The 18,133-nt window shown below is 31.3% G+C and overlaps 1 protein-coding gene across 1 annotated transcript in view; it reads right to left on the bottom strand.

Moving 5' to 3' along the window:
- Window positions 1–9,516: 9,516 nt before the first annotated feature.
- Window positions 9,517–18,133, bottom strand: part of RpS17 (ribosomal protein S17) — a 47,323-nt gene continuing 38,706 nt past the window's right edge. The window contains exon 3 of the mRNA XM_014361975.2: window positions 9,517–9,790. Within this exon, the coding sequence (XP_014217461.1) occupies window positions 9,556–9,790 (235 nt within the window). The 3' untranslated portion in view covers window positions 9,517–9,555. The remainder of the gene's footprint in view (window positions 9,791–18,133) is intronic.

The raw sequence follows: 18,133 nt of genomic DNA, 5'->3' as shown, positions 1-18,133 counted from the left end.
TTAAAAAGTGGTTAATTCAATTCATTTTTACTACTTTAAATGACATTCAACTTGAGTAGTTTCGGAAGTCATCATTGCAAAATATTAATTCTGAATGAATTTCTATTAATCTACCTCATATTGGTAAAGAAATAAGAACTTAGCCAATAAAAATCTTATGGATAATTTATATACTCAAGTATGGCTTTTTCACATTTCAACCCCTTCAAATATCTTTATTGTACTCACACAATTATGTCAAAACTATCAAACTTTTATGCTTTGGCGTTAAATGAATTGTATATTACTTGATTATTTAAAACGTAACAATCTCTTTTAATTGACATACCTCCTTAGTAATTACAAGCAATTTTTTATTAAATTTTATACAAGTATAAGATGTTGCTGGAGCGAAATATTACTTTTGATAAATAAATTCCTGTGATATGATGATTGGCAGTCATATTCATACAAGTGTGCTGTAGACGTAACTTGTAAGTCGATAACGAGAATGTCAAGAGTTTTGAGTTGAAATGAGAATTTTGCGAGTCAAATTGATTAGTATTACGGTGCAAGCTGCATGGTTATGTTTTAAAAAAATTTGGCTGTGAATGATAGATAATAATAAAAAAAAGAAGGAAATCTCTTTTAAATTAGTATAAGAAAGAAATACATTCGAAAGAATATCGTAAACATACACTACAATAGTATAATTATGTGTTTCTTACAGAATCAACACCAGTATAGATTCGCAGAGAATATGCTTAGGAACATCTTTGAATAATGTAGATGAACAAACCGAGGATGACCAGTCCGATAAAGATAGTGACAATAAAGATCAAAGTGACATTGATCAGAGTATGACAGAAGAAAGTGAAACGTTAAACTCATCTGATGAAGAAATGGGAAATTAAGTCAATACTAAGTTACTTCTGCATACAATAATATTAGTATTTTCGATCAACGAGGTAGTAAAGTATTTCTCTTAATTGTTTTTTTCAGTTTTGAATACATGTATTGCCCAATCCAATGCTTTCAATAAAACGTATTAAAAATATATTGTGACGAAGGCAGGCTAGCAGAATAATAAATAATTAATTACTATCATTTCAATAATAAATCTTATTTTCTTGCTTTTATAATAGTCTTCATAAATAGGCTAAAAACAATTTTAAATCTATGGAAAATGTTTGAAAATATAAGTCTAGAGATATTTTTACATTTGAAAAAGATTTTGAATTCTTTGCATTAACGTTAAACTTTTATGATAGGATTTAATAATAGGTTATTTTTTTTTTTTAAAGATTCCTTGCTTTAGCTTTAGTTGGTACTCATATCATAGGGGCCTCCGGGATATGGCTTATACACCGACCCAAGTTACCCGCCATTTTTAATTGCATATGGCGCAACACTTTCAATTTTACTCCACTCAGAATTATTTGCTCAGCATTCCCTTTTATTTAATACTCATATTGTAAGGATAGCGAGTGAAAAAAAGTCCGTAATTCGGTGAAAGCTGCCATTTTTAACTGGGAAAGGTCCTTTAAACAATATTGTACTTGATGTGTTGCAACTACCTATTACATTCTTATTTTAAATACAAGATGGTAGTGTAATATATATTTAACTTTTTGCAAGTGAATAGAGAATTCATTATGTTATATTTGACGCATTCATTACTTCTATACAAAGTGCACTCTACTGCTTTATGACCACAATATAGCGGTTGTAGAGAAGTGACTTATCCACCATTTTAAATTTTCTGCAATTTTTTATTTAGAACGAGGTAACCGTATTCGTAGTGCTATACTGAGAATTCCCTTTGATTTGATACCCATATGGGGAGGGGGATACTAATTTTATAATCCGCCATTTTGGATTTAAAATAGTAAAATACACCTAATGTTATTTCACGTATGGTTATTGCAAGTTATATAATTATTTTAAATAGTTTGTGACAAACAAAACCTAAATATAAAAAGAAATAAAGGAAATCATGCATTTTTCCTCATGTCCTGGCCGCCATATTGCTGCCGCCATCTGTAATCTATAGGAATGACCGTAACTAAAAACTTTAAGTTGAAGTCAACCTTAAAAACCCATTTTATTAAGTGTTTGATGAAAATTCTAAATTTATGTCAAAGAATAATGGTTTTCTCACATTTTTAGGGTTTTTCCTGCCCCCCCCCCCGGGCCGTGTCACGACTTTGGACCAGTTTTCCCTGAATCTACCATTTGAAACCCTCAAAAAAAAAAAAAAAATCATTAAGATCCGAGTTTTCTGTCAAAAGTTATCTTATTTCAAGAAAAATTTTGCCATTTGGTCCCACTGTAGCGGCGCTACCTGATATAAGCGCACAGAGAATACCGACCGATAAAGTGCTGTACCTGTCTTCACTGGACTGATCAAAACAAAAGTTCTTTTTTTTGTAAAAAGTAAATCTGTGTACAAAAAGATCAGTTTTTCCAGTTCATATTTTATTAAAAATAGCATTATAATTTTTAGACACGTATGTTGGTTAAAAAACAAAACTTGATTTTTTTTTGTATTGGGCCTTAACGGTAGTCGCAGGAGCCCCCTTAATAGACTTGTGCACGTATATTGAATCGTCCATACATTCTGTTAATCATTTTTAGGGCACGACCAATGCAATCGAGTGCCCGTTATTTTTGTCTAAGCTAAAGTATACCTGTTTAAAAATCATCTTCTTTGATATTAAACATGTTTTAAACTAAGTATAATGTGTTTAATGATCCAAATTGGTCACATAAATGTATATATGAATGTCTAATAGTTCTTTAACAAAGTCAATGAATTATTATACAAATCGGCTCAAATTCTTTAGACAACCTTTTTTGTAAAAGTTTTTTTTTCGTTAGTATTGTCTTCCTTACATTATAAGCCAAGAATTCGTTTCAAAGTATCCAAAACTCGTTTTACAGTAAACAAATTTGTGACGTGTCATTTGCTGACCGAATTTATAGTATAAAACTTAAAGATCTTATTAAAATAAGCTTAATTGAGATTGGTATCCAAATTTTTTTAGTGTCATTTTAACACAAGATACAACAAAAAGCGTTTCGAAATGGTGAGCAAACTCATTAATAATATATCAACTATTGTTACGTAGTTTTTTCAAAAAATATACACCATTGCTTACTTTTTATTTAAAAAGAACTGTAAATATACAACCGAAACGTAGTTTGTACTTCAATAGAAATATAACCTGTTGACAATATGCTATTAGAGTATAATAATTTTTTAAATTAACAAATATTATTATATCAAATTTTATTTACGCCATTAAATCTATTTTCTAAAATAAAAGTACAAGTGTGGCTCTTCTTGTGATATTTGTATATACTGTGTTTCAGAAAAAAAGTTTTGCATTTATCATACTCAGTTCAATATAAAACGTTTGTACCTTACCGATTACCTCACTTTCGTCAAGTGTCAATTAAAAACTTATTTTTATGTGAAACAACGAGACCCGCAATACAAGAGAAAAGTTACATTTTGCATTCGTGAAATAGTACTCGAGTATGTATCATATGAAATGTTGCATTCCCCAAAAAGTAATACATTAAATGATTTGAAATTTGAATGGGATTAACGGTATAAAAAGAACGTGGGTGTTTTTATGGTTTTTGTAAATAGTCAGTTTGACAACTGTTATTATTACTAGTAGTGTGTAACCTGTAAATTCGTCAATGTCAAGTAAGTTTATTTTTGAAATTGATTGATCATAAAAACTATGCGAAGACTCGCGTTCATTTCATTACTCTTGAAGTATGAAGCTGAAACTAGCAGACAAATTCCGGCAGCGATAACATAAAATAACAAATTTTAATAAGGGTTCCTTTAAAACTAGATCAGGTACCCTTTTAATTTAGTAAAATAATGAGGTACCTATTTTAGTTTTAAGGGTACCCAAAGTAGAATGTTATTTTACGGTATCGCTGCTGGAATTTGTCTGCTAGTTTCAGCTTCATTCTTAAAGTCTTGTTTCAATGCCAGACCGTTAAATGCCCTTTTTTCCGGAATTTATATTTTATATAATCTATACTTAAGTACTTTTTGATGATTGTCGAACGTAGCTTATCTCTTTGAATTTTCGATGGATGGCAATATATTTAGGCTCCACAGATTCCTAAAAGTACCAGCTTGGAGTCCTCTCGAATACGTAAGAACAATTTGTTACTTAAGAAATGTTTGAAATTAACTAAAATGAGGTAATCGATAAAGCACAGACTCTAATTGATATTTGCTTCGTGCAAGTGTATTAGTGCTAGAGAAGTGTGTAATTTCAAAACTTCAGAACTTAATGCACAGTACAAAACAAATAATACAAGTTAACAAACACATAAGGATGCTCAACGTGAAAACTGTAAAAATTACATCAACTGTATAATCGGTCAGTGGTCAGTAATACAAAACTTAGGAGAACGTTACACTAGTATTCATAATAACGAAATCAACACAATTCCAAAGCCAGGAATATACATTGTTTGCGGAGTGCCGAAGCAGAAAAAATTAAATTAGTTCGCAAAGTGACACGAGTATTGTGTTCATAAAGTGAGTGACCATTGGTGACGGTTTCGTCGAATTATGTGATCATATTACTCGCATTATTTCATTCACTTCGAGTGAACTATTAAACTAGAAACTTTGACTTATTTTTAATAAAGTAATTGCTAATAATACCTTTATGATACACTCAATAATAACTAACGCAAATGAGAAACTTAAAATTTTGTTGTCTAAGTGCAGTGTGACAACAAAACTGAAATTAAGCACTTTTTCTCACCATGGGCTCTTCGATCGCTTTCTTTTATCCCCACTGACTACTTCCACGAAGTGAATAATGAATGCCCTGAAGGGAGCATATTTTAATTTTCTCTTCTATTCAATCAATAGTTTTTATGTATGTGTACTCTTAGGAGCAAGACAGTGAGGCTCCGTTTTCACTCTTTACTCATACTTTGCATAGAGCACTATGCCTTTTATGTTATTTATACTTAGTCTGAGTTTGTCCCTTAATAAGCATGGTCATTTGTTAATTTTTTTAGTGTAGTGCTATACGTTTTTTTTTTTTTTTTTTTTTTTTTTTATTATACTTTAAATTTATGATCAGCGACCAAAAATATCTACTGGAAGGCATTTTCGCAATAAAATATCAATTTGATATTTTCAAACCAAAAATGGCTTTTTGGACCAAATAACACGTGAAAAAAAATTGTTTAAATTGGTGCTGTTTCTAAGCTTTCTCACATGTTATAGTATTTTTTCAAGTTATTTACTAGAATATTTTGATAAAACGAATCGCACAAGAATCTAGCCAGCTAGATTTAATATCCATGATTTCAATGGTTATAAGTTTCCTTGATCTACTTGGGCTGAAAAGACAGTAATAATAAGATTCTGTAAGTGTAGAAAAGTAAGTCACTTTTCTGATTAGGTTCTCACTTAACAGAATAAAAGTTGGTGCATCAGGAAGGATTTTAGATTTAAGTCAACAAACAATCAACTTGCAGAGTTAGAATCGTCTCAAAATAAAATTTAACTTGCTTCGACAGTCAAAAAGTTGAGTTGTAAATGCTATGGGGCCATATTTCTCGACCGAGAGACACGGAATAATTATAATTGCACTTTAATCAATAAAGTCTTAGGTAATGCGTTGACCTTTAGTCGTTTAGGTTCTATTACATATTTACTTTTGAGAGCTTTTATTAGACATTATAGTTGTTTTAGATTATTTTGTATTTTGTAGTTCTCGAAGAATCAACCTGTGAACATTTTCTTTAAGGGAGTTCGCTCGGCAAGAGAGAGAAAGACCGATCTTAGAAAAAATATAAAGAACTCAAACTTTTTATGTGTAAGAAGTGTGGCATTGTTGCGCTTGTGAAGTAGACAAGCAATTGGGGCGGGCATCAGCTGTCGTATAGATAAACAAACCAAACGTAGCGATTTATCATGCGAATTGTTTCCTGTATGTATATGTGAGCGTATTTCAATCATTATGAAAACTACTTTATATAAGTATTTCCTATACGCCCTCCAAAGCAGTGTTCTTTCTCGTTTTCAAGTTTCAAATATCGTGCTTAACATATTTATGTCCTGTTCTTATTCATTACTATGACATATCATGGCTTCAGATATTCCAACCTAAGGCAACATTGCCACATGTTCGTAAGTGAGAAAAATATCGACTGCTATCGCTTCAAGTATTTTACAGTATCAATAAATAATCGTTTATACAGTTCTGAACCGTTCTATAAAAATGTATAAATGTTTTTGAGCAATTAATGAAAAACATGTTTCAATTATTTTACAATCTGATTTTTAGAAGCACCGTAAAAAAATAGCTCAGTATAAGGTTCGATACGATTTCATGAATTCCCATAAGAGCACGTGTTACAAGATATGTTCATATCTCAGCTGACAGGTTTTGAATCGGTCAGAAACTTTACTAGTCGTTTTGTACGATATTAAATAATATACTTGTCAAGTTTCATTAAAATCTGATCATTTTTATCTTGGGAGGGAACTCCTTTGAGTAGTTAATTCAATGATACTAGCATTGATCAGCTTTGTTTTTAAAATAGCTGCACTGAAAAAAATTTGGTCAGTCGGAGAAACCACAAATGGTAGCGAACGGGCTCTATGAATGTGTGGATTGCACTGAGCACCAATTATGGCTTTCTGTAAGTGCCACAGTTTATGTGTGCGAATTTAAGACCACCGTGGTCCAGAATCTCTCTCACGAGTGGTCGGTCGCATCAGCCTTATGACCATGCGCGGTGTATCAACCCTCACAGTGGACGGTACACACCGCCACTTACTTGTGCCTACGCAAATTACATATATATATATATATATACGTATATATATATATATACACCTATAATATGTACGAGTGATTTGTATACAAAAATGCAAGAGTTTTTGAATCAAACATCTTTCTTGAAAAACTTCTTAATGTGATGTTATCTGGTGTGTCTATTCAGCAGGCTTCGAATTATTAAAACTTTAAAAGATAAGCAGACTAAAATAATATAAAAATTGAGAATGACTAATAAAATATTATGTAGCTTTTGCATTTGGTGACACATGCACATAACCTTACTTAAAATGCCTTTGTTGTTGATGTAAAAAATATGATTGAGTGTGTCTTAAGATGTATTTTATAACAGAATTTTTTTGTCTAATTTAATGTTTTTAATAGTGTATTTTTGAAGCCATGTCTTTAATGTCATATGCCAAATTCAGTCTTTTCTTGTGCAGTTGAAAAATTGCATAAAAATAGTACTTATACCTTCACTATGTATTATGTGAAGTTTAAAAAGTTGATATTCTTTCTTAAAACAAGTGTGTCGATGACTTTGCTTATATGTGGTTAGTCTGATTCATTTAAAGTTTAAAGTTTGGTAAGAAATCTCAATGAATTATTGGGGAAACCATTTAATCTCATGTATAAAACAGTATTTATAAAATTATACGTTACATTCCTATAGCCATGCTTTGAGTATGCTAAGTTAAATACAATTCTTCCATGGTAGGTGAACAGATTCATCTATAGTACATGTATACTTGTCTTGAAGGAAAACTAGTATTGATGAATAAACATTCAAGTGTAATCAATTGTAGTTATATTTATTAAGCTATTATATTAACTAGTATTACATTTATTATTGTACATCATACAAAATAGTGAAAACATATATTCTTTGACAAAACTAGTGTGCGAAAAGTTTTGATTTCATGTGATTTGTCTGACAAAAGCCTAAGAAATAAGTTATATCTGAATCATGAACTTGTATACTTTGGTTAAAGCAAAACATTCAAAGCAAACAGTGAGTTTTTATCATTACTTTTTTTCTATGCTTTCTGGTAAAAAACCCAAGAAAGAAAAGTTGCTTGTTCTATCATTATTTAAATAAATACCACGGTTTTGGAAGCAAATTATAGTTGGGAGGAAAAATTAGTTTTGGCGGTAAAACACCGCTTATTTGAATTTCAAGTTTGACTAATCTTGAAGTTTGCTTTATAAAATTGTATTCTGTGATAGTGTAAGTGTGGAAAGTAATTTCATAAAATTTTACTAGTTTTATATATGTATGTGTGTGTGTAAAAAAAATTGTCAACTGTTTATAAATATCTGGTCGTTTTGAACTTATAAAATTATTACACCTCTTCGTATAAGGCTTTACATACTTCTGATGTATTCGCTTTGGATGCAATGTAAATAATTAATTTTGTACTTTAACTATGTTTCTTAGCATTTTATAAAAAGTAACAAAATAGTAAAATTTACATTTTGAAAAAGAATATCAACATTTTCAAAGCCAACAGTAACGAGTGTAGTAAAAAAGCTTTTCAGGGATGACACTAAATACATTACTGACATTTAACATCACAAATTTAGACATTTGGAAAACTGTCTTTTGTTTAATTTTACACAGATACATACTGTTTATACCCACACTCGAATTTTATTTTTGTTTTTTAAAATTATTTTACATAATTTTATCACAGATGACTTCAGATTCGCAAAATACAATATCTTAAGTTAGGCAAACTTTGCACACACAAGTCCCACCCACGATACAACGAGGACTTGACACGTCTGGTGTATCATCACCACAGTTATTATCTGTAGTAAACCATAATGCATCTAATAGTAGGGCTATGTTCTCTTAATCAGGACAAAATTTAATATTGATCGACCCATCGACAGTAACTCATATCTTTGAAAGTACGCAAGCTCTCCCTTTAAAGACGATGCCTATTCCATCTTCGCAACACGACTCTGAAGTTGAGATAAGAAAGTTGAGTTATTTAATGTTGAATTAAAATAAACATCTACAATAAACTATAACTAATTTAAATATTTTTTCCTAAATAAATGTATTTAAAATAATCTTTAAAATTGAGGCTGTATTAAATATAATAATATTAATTTTCATTAAACACGCTTTATCCCTTCTGTAATGCTTGATTATACATAAAATAATAGTAAGAAGGTCATAAAACTACATGTACATAGTCTGGTGAATCATATATACATTCATTGACGTTGATGCATCTCTATATGCACAACACTCCACTCGTGGTCGAGATTCGGGACCACAGTGGTTCAACTTTTATACAACTGACTGTGGTGTCTGCTATACACCATCCGTGGCGCCACAACTGAGCCATGTGTGAGAGAAAAAGCGAGCGTTAAAAGTATGGTAGCTCTGACTGACCAAATTTTTTTCAGTGGGCAAAATGGAAAATTTGACCTCAACCAACGAGTATAGTTTTTGCTGAGTTTTTACGTATTCTAGACGTACCACTCTATTCCTTGTTTGACTGTTATCTTTATTTTTAAAGCATGCAAGCATGAAGTTTCGTTGAGACATCCAGATTGTCTAGAATAAAAACTTCCTGTTCATGATCTAAACCTCTTCGTATTCAAATGATATTTTTACTAATTTTAAGTAGTATAAATAATTGAAAAGGGCAAAGAAATTAAAAATAAATATAAATAAATGTTTGCTAAAAACTTCACTTTATTGCATTACGATAAATGTTTAAGGACGCCTAGACGATTGTGGTTGTTGGGTTACTTGAAGTCCTGGGATGTTTGTGAACTCCAACATCTTGAGCATTTCTTTAGTTTCCGTATCAACATCAATTATGTCATGCTCTAAAGCAGAAACTTCAGGAACATAATTATCACGGCGTTCTCTTTCCTCTTCTTGCAACTTTATAGAAATGCCTCTCACTTGGCTGTGTCGAAGTCTTTTCATAAGAAGGGTCACAAATCTGAAAAGAACGTGTAATTAACATTGCAATCAAATTTACATTAACCTTTTTTAGTAACAAAAAAAAGACAGATTATAATTAGACTTATGTACAAATAATGTATAAATTATACATAAATAATATATAAATATGACAAAGTCAAAAATCTAATTTTTAATGACATTAGTTATCACTAATAGGAGTAAATTTCAGTCATTAGTGTTTGCTTCATTGTGAACAGTTAATAGACAGACTATGCCCTTTGAATCCTGGACAGAGACCATGTCCTTATGAGATCCCGGACAAAGACTGCCTTTTTTAGTTCACTGCTCAGAGACACAAAAAAATACGATTTACTTTTACGTTTTTCACTAGAAAAAAATTGTTTATTATCCAACAGAAAATTTATAGGAATACGAGAAAAACAGTTGTCTAGATTGGACCTTGGATTTTTTTTATTTTATCATTTATGAACGAAATCCCATTTTTTCGTTAATTTATTGGTTATATCTCTGCTTCTAATGCTTTGGGAAATTTTGTGATTATTTATCTTTTCGTCGTGGAATTTCCTACAAAATAGATACTTTTTCAAATTTTTTTTTTTTGTTTACAACACGTCAATGGAAAAATTGTGCAAAAAAATGTTTTGTACTGAAAATCTTTTGACAGACGCAAAAAAAAAGCCATCAGTTAAAACATAAATGAAACGAAAACAAATATTACGTTGCCTAACTAAAAGCTATTTGTAAAATTAAAAACTATTAACTAGTTTTTTTTTTAATTAGTTTTTTACATTTAGTTATCAACATTTGGCTTTAGTTAAAAATAGTATATTCGCTGTTATCAATTTATTTTAATTCAAATGTTGGTGATAGCCCACGTTTTACTTAGTGCGTACTGCGACTGGTTGAACGGTCGAACACTTAGTCGTAGGAGAAGGGTACAGATGGGAGCGCAAATCTAACACCGGCGATCACAATGCGTCTTTCTTGATTTTTTAGCTTCCCTTTTGATGGACTTGTTAAAGGACTTAGACAATGTAATATAGAAATACATTAAGATGATTTACAAATTTTTTTGCAGTACAAAATTTAATAAGTAGTACGTTATGACAAAAACCGTGGATTTTTTATGCTTTGGCTTTAGAATGAGATAAAGCATTTTTTAGAAGATAAATACAATGCTAAAAAAATTTGCAAAATAGACTGAAATATTAGCAATTATTCAAGTTGCAAAATAAATTTTTCGTGGCACAGCGTCAAAAATTGCAGAAATCCATTTTCTTTGTTCATTATCATAATTAACTTGAGATAAAATGTTGTTATCAAAACCAAATGTTGATAAACCGACAATCAAAGAGGTTCAATCCCTCGCTACAGTCCATGCGACGCTCTCTACAGTTAGGTATGTCGTCTGTCTTTCTTGCTCTCCTATGACAACATAACCTTTTGTAGTTTTTACCACGCTTATTAATTAATTTCTGCTCTTAAAAGGACCTCCGAGATGTTGAATGAAATTTATTACTATCATTAGATTTTTTTTATCATTGATAAAATTTTCATCTAAAGTTTATCGTTAATACACAAGGTAAATACAATGGAAGCTCTTCAAAAGACAGCAGCCCATAAGCCTACTTGTAAAAATTAGCTTCATATGAATATTAATTACTTGGCTCCAAGGACCCCCATGCCTTTAAATTTTGACAGTGCCATTTTTATGACTATTTATTAGTAGATAAATTTTTATCAATTTCTCATTGTTAATTCTGTAACCGATAGAGCTCCCTTAAGTCTGTAGTAACACTTTAAAGTTTTACTTTAAAAAATGAATTATCAAATAACTAATCGTTACTTTATTATTTTACAAACAGCTATTTGTTAGGCAACGTAATATTTATGTCTTTTCACGGTTACGTTAAAACTGACATGGTTAATTTTTTCCACGTTGATCGAAAGTTAGAAAAAAACAAAAAAAAAAACAAAACATTTTTTACACTTATTTGCCGTTAACATGTTATACACAATAAATAATAAATTTAAAGTAGTGTCCATTTAATAACAAATTTGATAGCAAAGAGATTATTTTAATTTTTTTTTTTCAGGAAAATTTAAGATTAAAAAATCATTTAGGCCGTAGACTATATCGACAGCTCAGTAAAAGACAGAGCAAATTAAGTTAAATAATTGGTGAAGCAAGAGCCAACTCAGATTCGAGTTAAAGGAGCAGCCAACTCGGGATTAATGTTTTTTTATCAAGTTTTGCCGTGGTGGCAATAGCATTCACGATAGGTCTACCTATATACACAAACAAAGATTTTTTAATCATTCAATGTTTCAGAAAAATAATTTGTTATTGTAATGGAGCGCACAATTATTTAATTCTGTGCTTCACTAGTTTACTGATAGCATAGGAGGGAGAGAGAACGTTGAATAAATATGCCTACAAAATTGTATACAAACGTATATGTACATAAAAAGTGAGGGGCCGGAAATAAAAAGAGCACATAAATTAAATATAATGGAAAAGTATTGTCTAAACAGAGAATTTTCTGAAGTTACGAATAGTGGTTGAAAAAAAATACTGGCCTTTAGAGAATAAAAATCTTCTTTTTTTTTTGTTCACAATTTTTTGATAAAACCGTTTTTTTCTAGATAAAAAATAAATACTTAAAATTTTTGAGATTAGATTTCAATACGTTTTATAAATATAAATCGTTATACTTCGGTCACTTACGATAAAAATGCTTTAAAATTTGGCATGATTGCAAGTAAGAGCCAAAACGCTGCCGAAAAGTAACTTAAAAGGGCCTAAAATGCCCATTGTTAATAAATATTTAGAGCAAAATAAGTGCAGCGATAGTACGACATCTTCTTAAATTTAAAGGAAAAAAAATGTGCGGGGAGGTTTTAGCGAGAAAGTTGTTCGTTAGTGCAAGATAAAAGTTTTTAGAAAGTTTAAAATCAATTAATGGAGAATCATCCGTGATATGATACTTTTAAGAAGCTTAAGTACTATCAGCTTTGCCACTATAGGATTACGCCGTAGATCTAACGCCAACCAACCCAACTCCCAGCCGAGTTCCAGACGACGCACATAAACAAAGGGGACTGAGCCGTGACAGCGTTAATTATACCAAATAATCTCGTTGATCGTTGTTCGTTTTATGTGTTTGTACTTTGATGTATTTTATCAACTCTGATTGTTTTATGTTAAGCTAAAATGGATTTTTAAGCAATTGCATGAAATGACGTGATTCCGTTACAGTAAGAATAAATCATATGACCCATAGATTGGTGATTTGGGTTCATTTATTCCAAGTATTTGATGCTATCTATTAAGTATGTTACTGGTTTTGTTAAGTTTATATGACATTAAATACGAGCGAATCAGAGTAATGGAAGGAAAAATTCTAAGCTAAGTAGCATTGAAAGGTCATAGAGGAAAAATTAGTTTTCACATGTTGAAATCGACAAATGATGTGAAAACATTAATTGTATCATATTGTTGTGCATCACTTTCTTATCACCGATCTCACTATTCTTATGAAAAGTAATCTTTAAATTATTTCGAAAATCCTATTATCAACATAAGAATCCTAAATGATTATATGGTTCTTTTCTAACCTATTATGCTGTTGTAACAGGCAAAGAAGACCCTCCCATTTCAGAGTCGACTTTTGATAAAATTTTAATCATCTTTAAGGATATACTTTTAAGGAGATTCGGTTGTTTTTTAGAAGACGTATTCACTCGCTGAAAAAAAATACAGTTCTACTTTAACATGCTCGAAGTACACATGAATTTTCTTAATATTTTTTACCACCTGAATTTTTGCGAAAAAAGTTCCCGAAATCAAATTATCTATCATTGCTCTTATGGGCAATTCATATTAAGCCTTAGTTGCACAAACTTCGATGCAAGAGATGTATTCAAAATAAGGAAAAAGTTCGAATAAATGGCTTAAGGAGGCTTAATACCCTTATGAAGTTACCGCTTGTTTCAAAAAAATTTGACCTGACGTTAAATAATAATTTCATTAATCCAACTGCAAAGTTTCAAGTACGGTTGCCAGTAAAAATACCGACAAAGAGCTGTTGAAAGTTCAAATTTTTTGTACGTTACGACCAGCCTCTTATGGAAGCTACTGAACTTTTCATTAGAAATTTCATTACTTCGAACATTAAACACCGTTTTCCTGCACGAAAAAATAATTGAAGATAGTTATAATTACATCCTATTATTGGTCACGAAAACAGTACAGCGTGTATGTTCTTGAGAGAGCGCTGTACATTATTAAGTCTTGATGTACATCTGTCTGACGAAGGTACTGTGATACCGAAACAGCTGTAACACGTTTTTAACAAATAAAGTGAAGATCGACAGTACATAGTAAGTCTACTTTTTCATTTAATAAAACGGTACAGGTTGTTACCTGTCATTCTAAAAAGATTTTAATATTTAAATTTTAATGTTGTTTATTTATTATCGGTATGTAAGAACGTGCCACATTCATTATGGGTTACGAGATCAGCGTAAAATAGTAACATTTATAATTGAATACTAATAAGACATAATTACATGGTTTTGCAATAAAAATCGATGAGACAGTGGAATAAGAAATGAAAATACTGAAATTTGTACGAAGTAGCTTTTTTATTGTTAACATTAAACTTTTTAAATAACAACGATTTATTTACAACACAGTTATTTTTATATACATTGAAGAAATACAGTATTCAATACCATATGTAGTGTTGAAAATACAAAAGTTTATTTTTTAAACAAACTGCATATACTAGTTATAGCTTTTAGACTCTTATGTTCGAACGCAGAGCAAAAGATTAGTATTAACATACTAGTAGAAGACAAGGATTGTACGGTTGTGATATGATAAATAAACCACGAACAGGATCCTGGGTTCGTCTGCTGAAATAGAGATCTTTCAAAGAGAGTCTATAAAAGCCTTCAAGGTCTTAATAAAGCTTATTTTCAAAACTTCTTTCAGAGAGAGATGTACACAGTGCATGTTACCAGTTAGACTGAAATGGCCGTTACTGTTGCATCTTTTTCAAGACCTATGGTATTGAGCCTCTTTAACTCTTAAGGAAGACTCTTACATTAAAAAATATGTACCTTATCAGGAATTTGAGAGAAATCTCTGTACAAACGTAAACAAAGTCAAGAGCAGGTCCTATGCTAACTTAGGGTCTTAGGGACTTAGGTCTATAAGAGAGAAACAAACTTTCGTCTGCTATCGGCTAGTCTTTTTACACTGGGCGAAACGTCTTTACGAAACTGTTTTGAGAATTTGTTTAACTTGAAACCATGATCTGAAACTTGGCACAACCCTTCTTAGAACCTTAGACTATAATGCAGTGCAAAAAAAGTTTGTTTTTCCAAAATTTTATAGCACACTTTTGTTGACGAAAACTGAGTCTCCTACTATTTTGATGTTAATTTTCATCATGCAAACAACTTGTTTTCAAGTTTTTTACTCAAACTATCGAAAACTAGTGACTTTAATGTATGTACTGTTGTTTGTTTTATAACATTTAATGGTTTAACCGTTGCGCACTGACGAGTTGAACACAGTTAAATGAACCTTGATAGAGTGAGCCAACGTTTCCATGCACGGTTATGACAACTCACTTTAACACGTTATCTTATGGGAGCCCCTACGTACCCGCTCACCACCCACTGGAACAACGACCGAACTTTCTTAATTTATCTGGAACGGATGTGTTTAATATATGTTTTGGAAGCGAAACTTCTGGTACTACACAGAAAATAATTTTGAGCATAAGGAGATCAAGTACGTGTGCTTACAGAGTTTAAATTATTTTGAATTCCTACTACACAAGTATTTACACTACCTAAGATCAAAAATTGTGTCACACTAGTTCAAATGTGCATTGAGCTCGTAAAGCACAAGCATGAGAGCAACGCTGCATATAGTTTGTGCGCCCACAGTACGGCGCAGCATTGAACTGTAGAAGCTTGTGGAGGAGAGTCCCTAGAGCTCAGCGATCGTGCTCTCACAGCACAAAGTCTGGGCTAATCTTATGTGGATAGTATAGGTATATACTAACGTGTGTATTTTAACGTGCTTTTGCAGTGCAAGCCTTTTGTCACTTCTGTATATAAATTAATCTGTAGTGTAGTAAGACGGTGGACTGTCCAGTACGGATAATGATAAAAATTGATTATTTAGTAGCGACCAGATACGATATTTTAATTGAAAAAAGACAAATTAAACTGTATTTATAAAATAAATTATTCGTTACACAAGAAAACATTGTTTCGTCCCCACCCCCCTCCAATTTTTTAATTGAGGCCCTGGATCGAGGAACCGGCTCCGCGCTCGGAACCATCGAAAAATGCTGTCAACAAACCGAAATTTCAAAAGTTACCAAATCATTCTGTAAAAAATATGAGCTTATGCAGAATATGAAAATGCATGTTTCTCCTATTGAAATTTTTTTTGTTCAATCTAGTTTTTGAGATAAAAATTAAATACTGCAAAATTCGCTCTGCTTGAAATTCTTGATTTTATGAACTTGAATCGCCGTATCTCCGCAGAAAATGCATTAATCGACTTGAAATTTTAAACGTAACTTAACTAGGTATAGGCGATGCTAATAGTATCACTAGAAAAATGAATAATATTAATAATTCAATATTATTTAATTAAAAAGTGCGCAGCATCAAAGGTTATGGCATTCATGATTCACTGATAAAAAGTGTGCTACGAAGTTTCGAGTTGGGAAAACTTTCAGCGAGAAAGTTGTTCCTCTACGTATGAATAAGTTTTCTTCCAAATTTCAATGAAATCCAATGAGTATTTCCAGAGATACAGCGATTTTAAGTTGCGGCAGGTATCGCGCACAGTGCAGCAGCTCAATCTATACGAAAGCCCATGGTATAGATTGAGCTGCTGCACTGTGCGCGATACCTGCCGCAACTTAAAATCGCTGTATCTCTGGAAATACTCATTGGATTTCATTGAAATTTGGAAGAAAACTTATTCATACGTAGAGGAACAACTTTCTCGCTGAAAGTTTTCCCAACTCGAAACTTCGTAGCACACTTTTTATCAGTGAATCATGAATGCCATAACCTTTGATGCTGCGCACTTTTTAATTAAATAATATTGAATTATTAATATTATTCATTTTTCTAGTGATACTATTAGCATCGCCTATACCTAGTTAAGTTACGTTTAAAATTTCAAGTCGATTAATGCATTTTCTGCGGAGATACGGCGATTCAAGTTCATAAAATCAAGAATTTCAAGCAGAGCGAATTTTGCAGTATTTAATTTTTATCTCAAAAACTAGATTGAACAAAAAAAATTTCAATAGGAGAAACATGCATTTTCATATTCTGCATAAGCTCATATTTTTTACAGAATGATTTGGTAACTTTTGAAATTTCGGTTTGTTGGCAGCATTTTTCGAAGGTTCCGAGCGCGGAGCCGGTTCCTCGATCCAGGGCCTCAATTTCAAGTCGATTTATGCATTTTCTGCGGAGATACGGCGATTCAAGTTCATAAAATCAAGAATTTCAAGCAGAGCGAATTTGGAGTATTTAATTTTTATCTCAAAAACTACTGATTGAACAAAAAAACTTTCAATAGGAGAAACATGCATTTTTATATTCTGCATAAGCTCATATTTTTTACAGAATGATTTGGTAACTTTTGAAATTTCGGTTTGTTGACAGCATTTTTCGAAGGTTCCGAGCGCGGAGCCGGTTCCTCGATCCAGGGCCTCATTCCGTGTCACCATTTAATAAAATATCACGTTTATAAATTATTTAGTTAACTAGCTGTTAAAAAGGATCCAAGACTCTCAGACCATTATCTACTAGATCTATTTACTATACTAGTATTTAGTAACAAAATTCATATTGGTAGTTGTGTGGTTCGAACTACTTTTGTTAAACTCATTAGATCTTATTTTTCCCAGCACAGCTCTCTCAACTAACATAAATTGTGGCCTAAGGTATGTCTTGTATAAATAAATACAATATAATTAAAATTTGTTTTAATAATTTTTTTAAAAAAGTTATCAAATAGAATTGTAAATCCGTGTGTACATACAAAAGTACTTAAATTTCGAATACTCCTTATTGTTGTATACTAAGTATTATCTACAAATTACGTTCGGAAAACGTAGTTCCACGAAAGTTTTTAGATAAAATTTATTGATATTATAGTTAAAACGATTTTAATGAAAATGCGCTTTAATAACTAAATGTAGTCAATCTTTTCATGATTTTTAAAAAATATATCGAAAACCCGTTATTGTTGCACTTAAGTATTTTTAAATATTGCAAGAACTTATGAGATGTAATCTGAATGAAT

The sequence above is a fragment of the Copidosoma floridanum genome, unplaced genomic scaffold (genome assembly GCF_036245765.1).
Source record: "Copidosoma floridanum isolate Cflo_tuat_1 unplaced genomic scaffold, Cflo_Japanese_pri ptg000022l, whole genome shotgun sequence".
Classification (NCBI taxonomy): Eukaryota; Metazoa; Arthropoda; class Insecta; order Hymenoptera; family Encyrtidae; genus Copidosoma; species Copidosoma floridanum.
The sequence above is the reverse complement of the archived record's forward strand: the minus strand, read 5'-3'. Positions and strand labels throughout refer to the sequence as shown.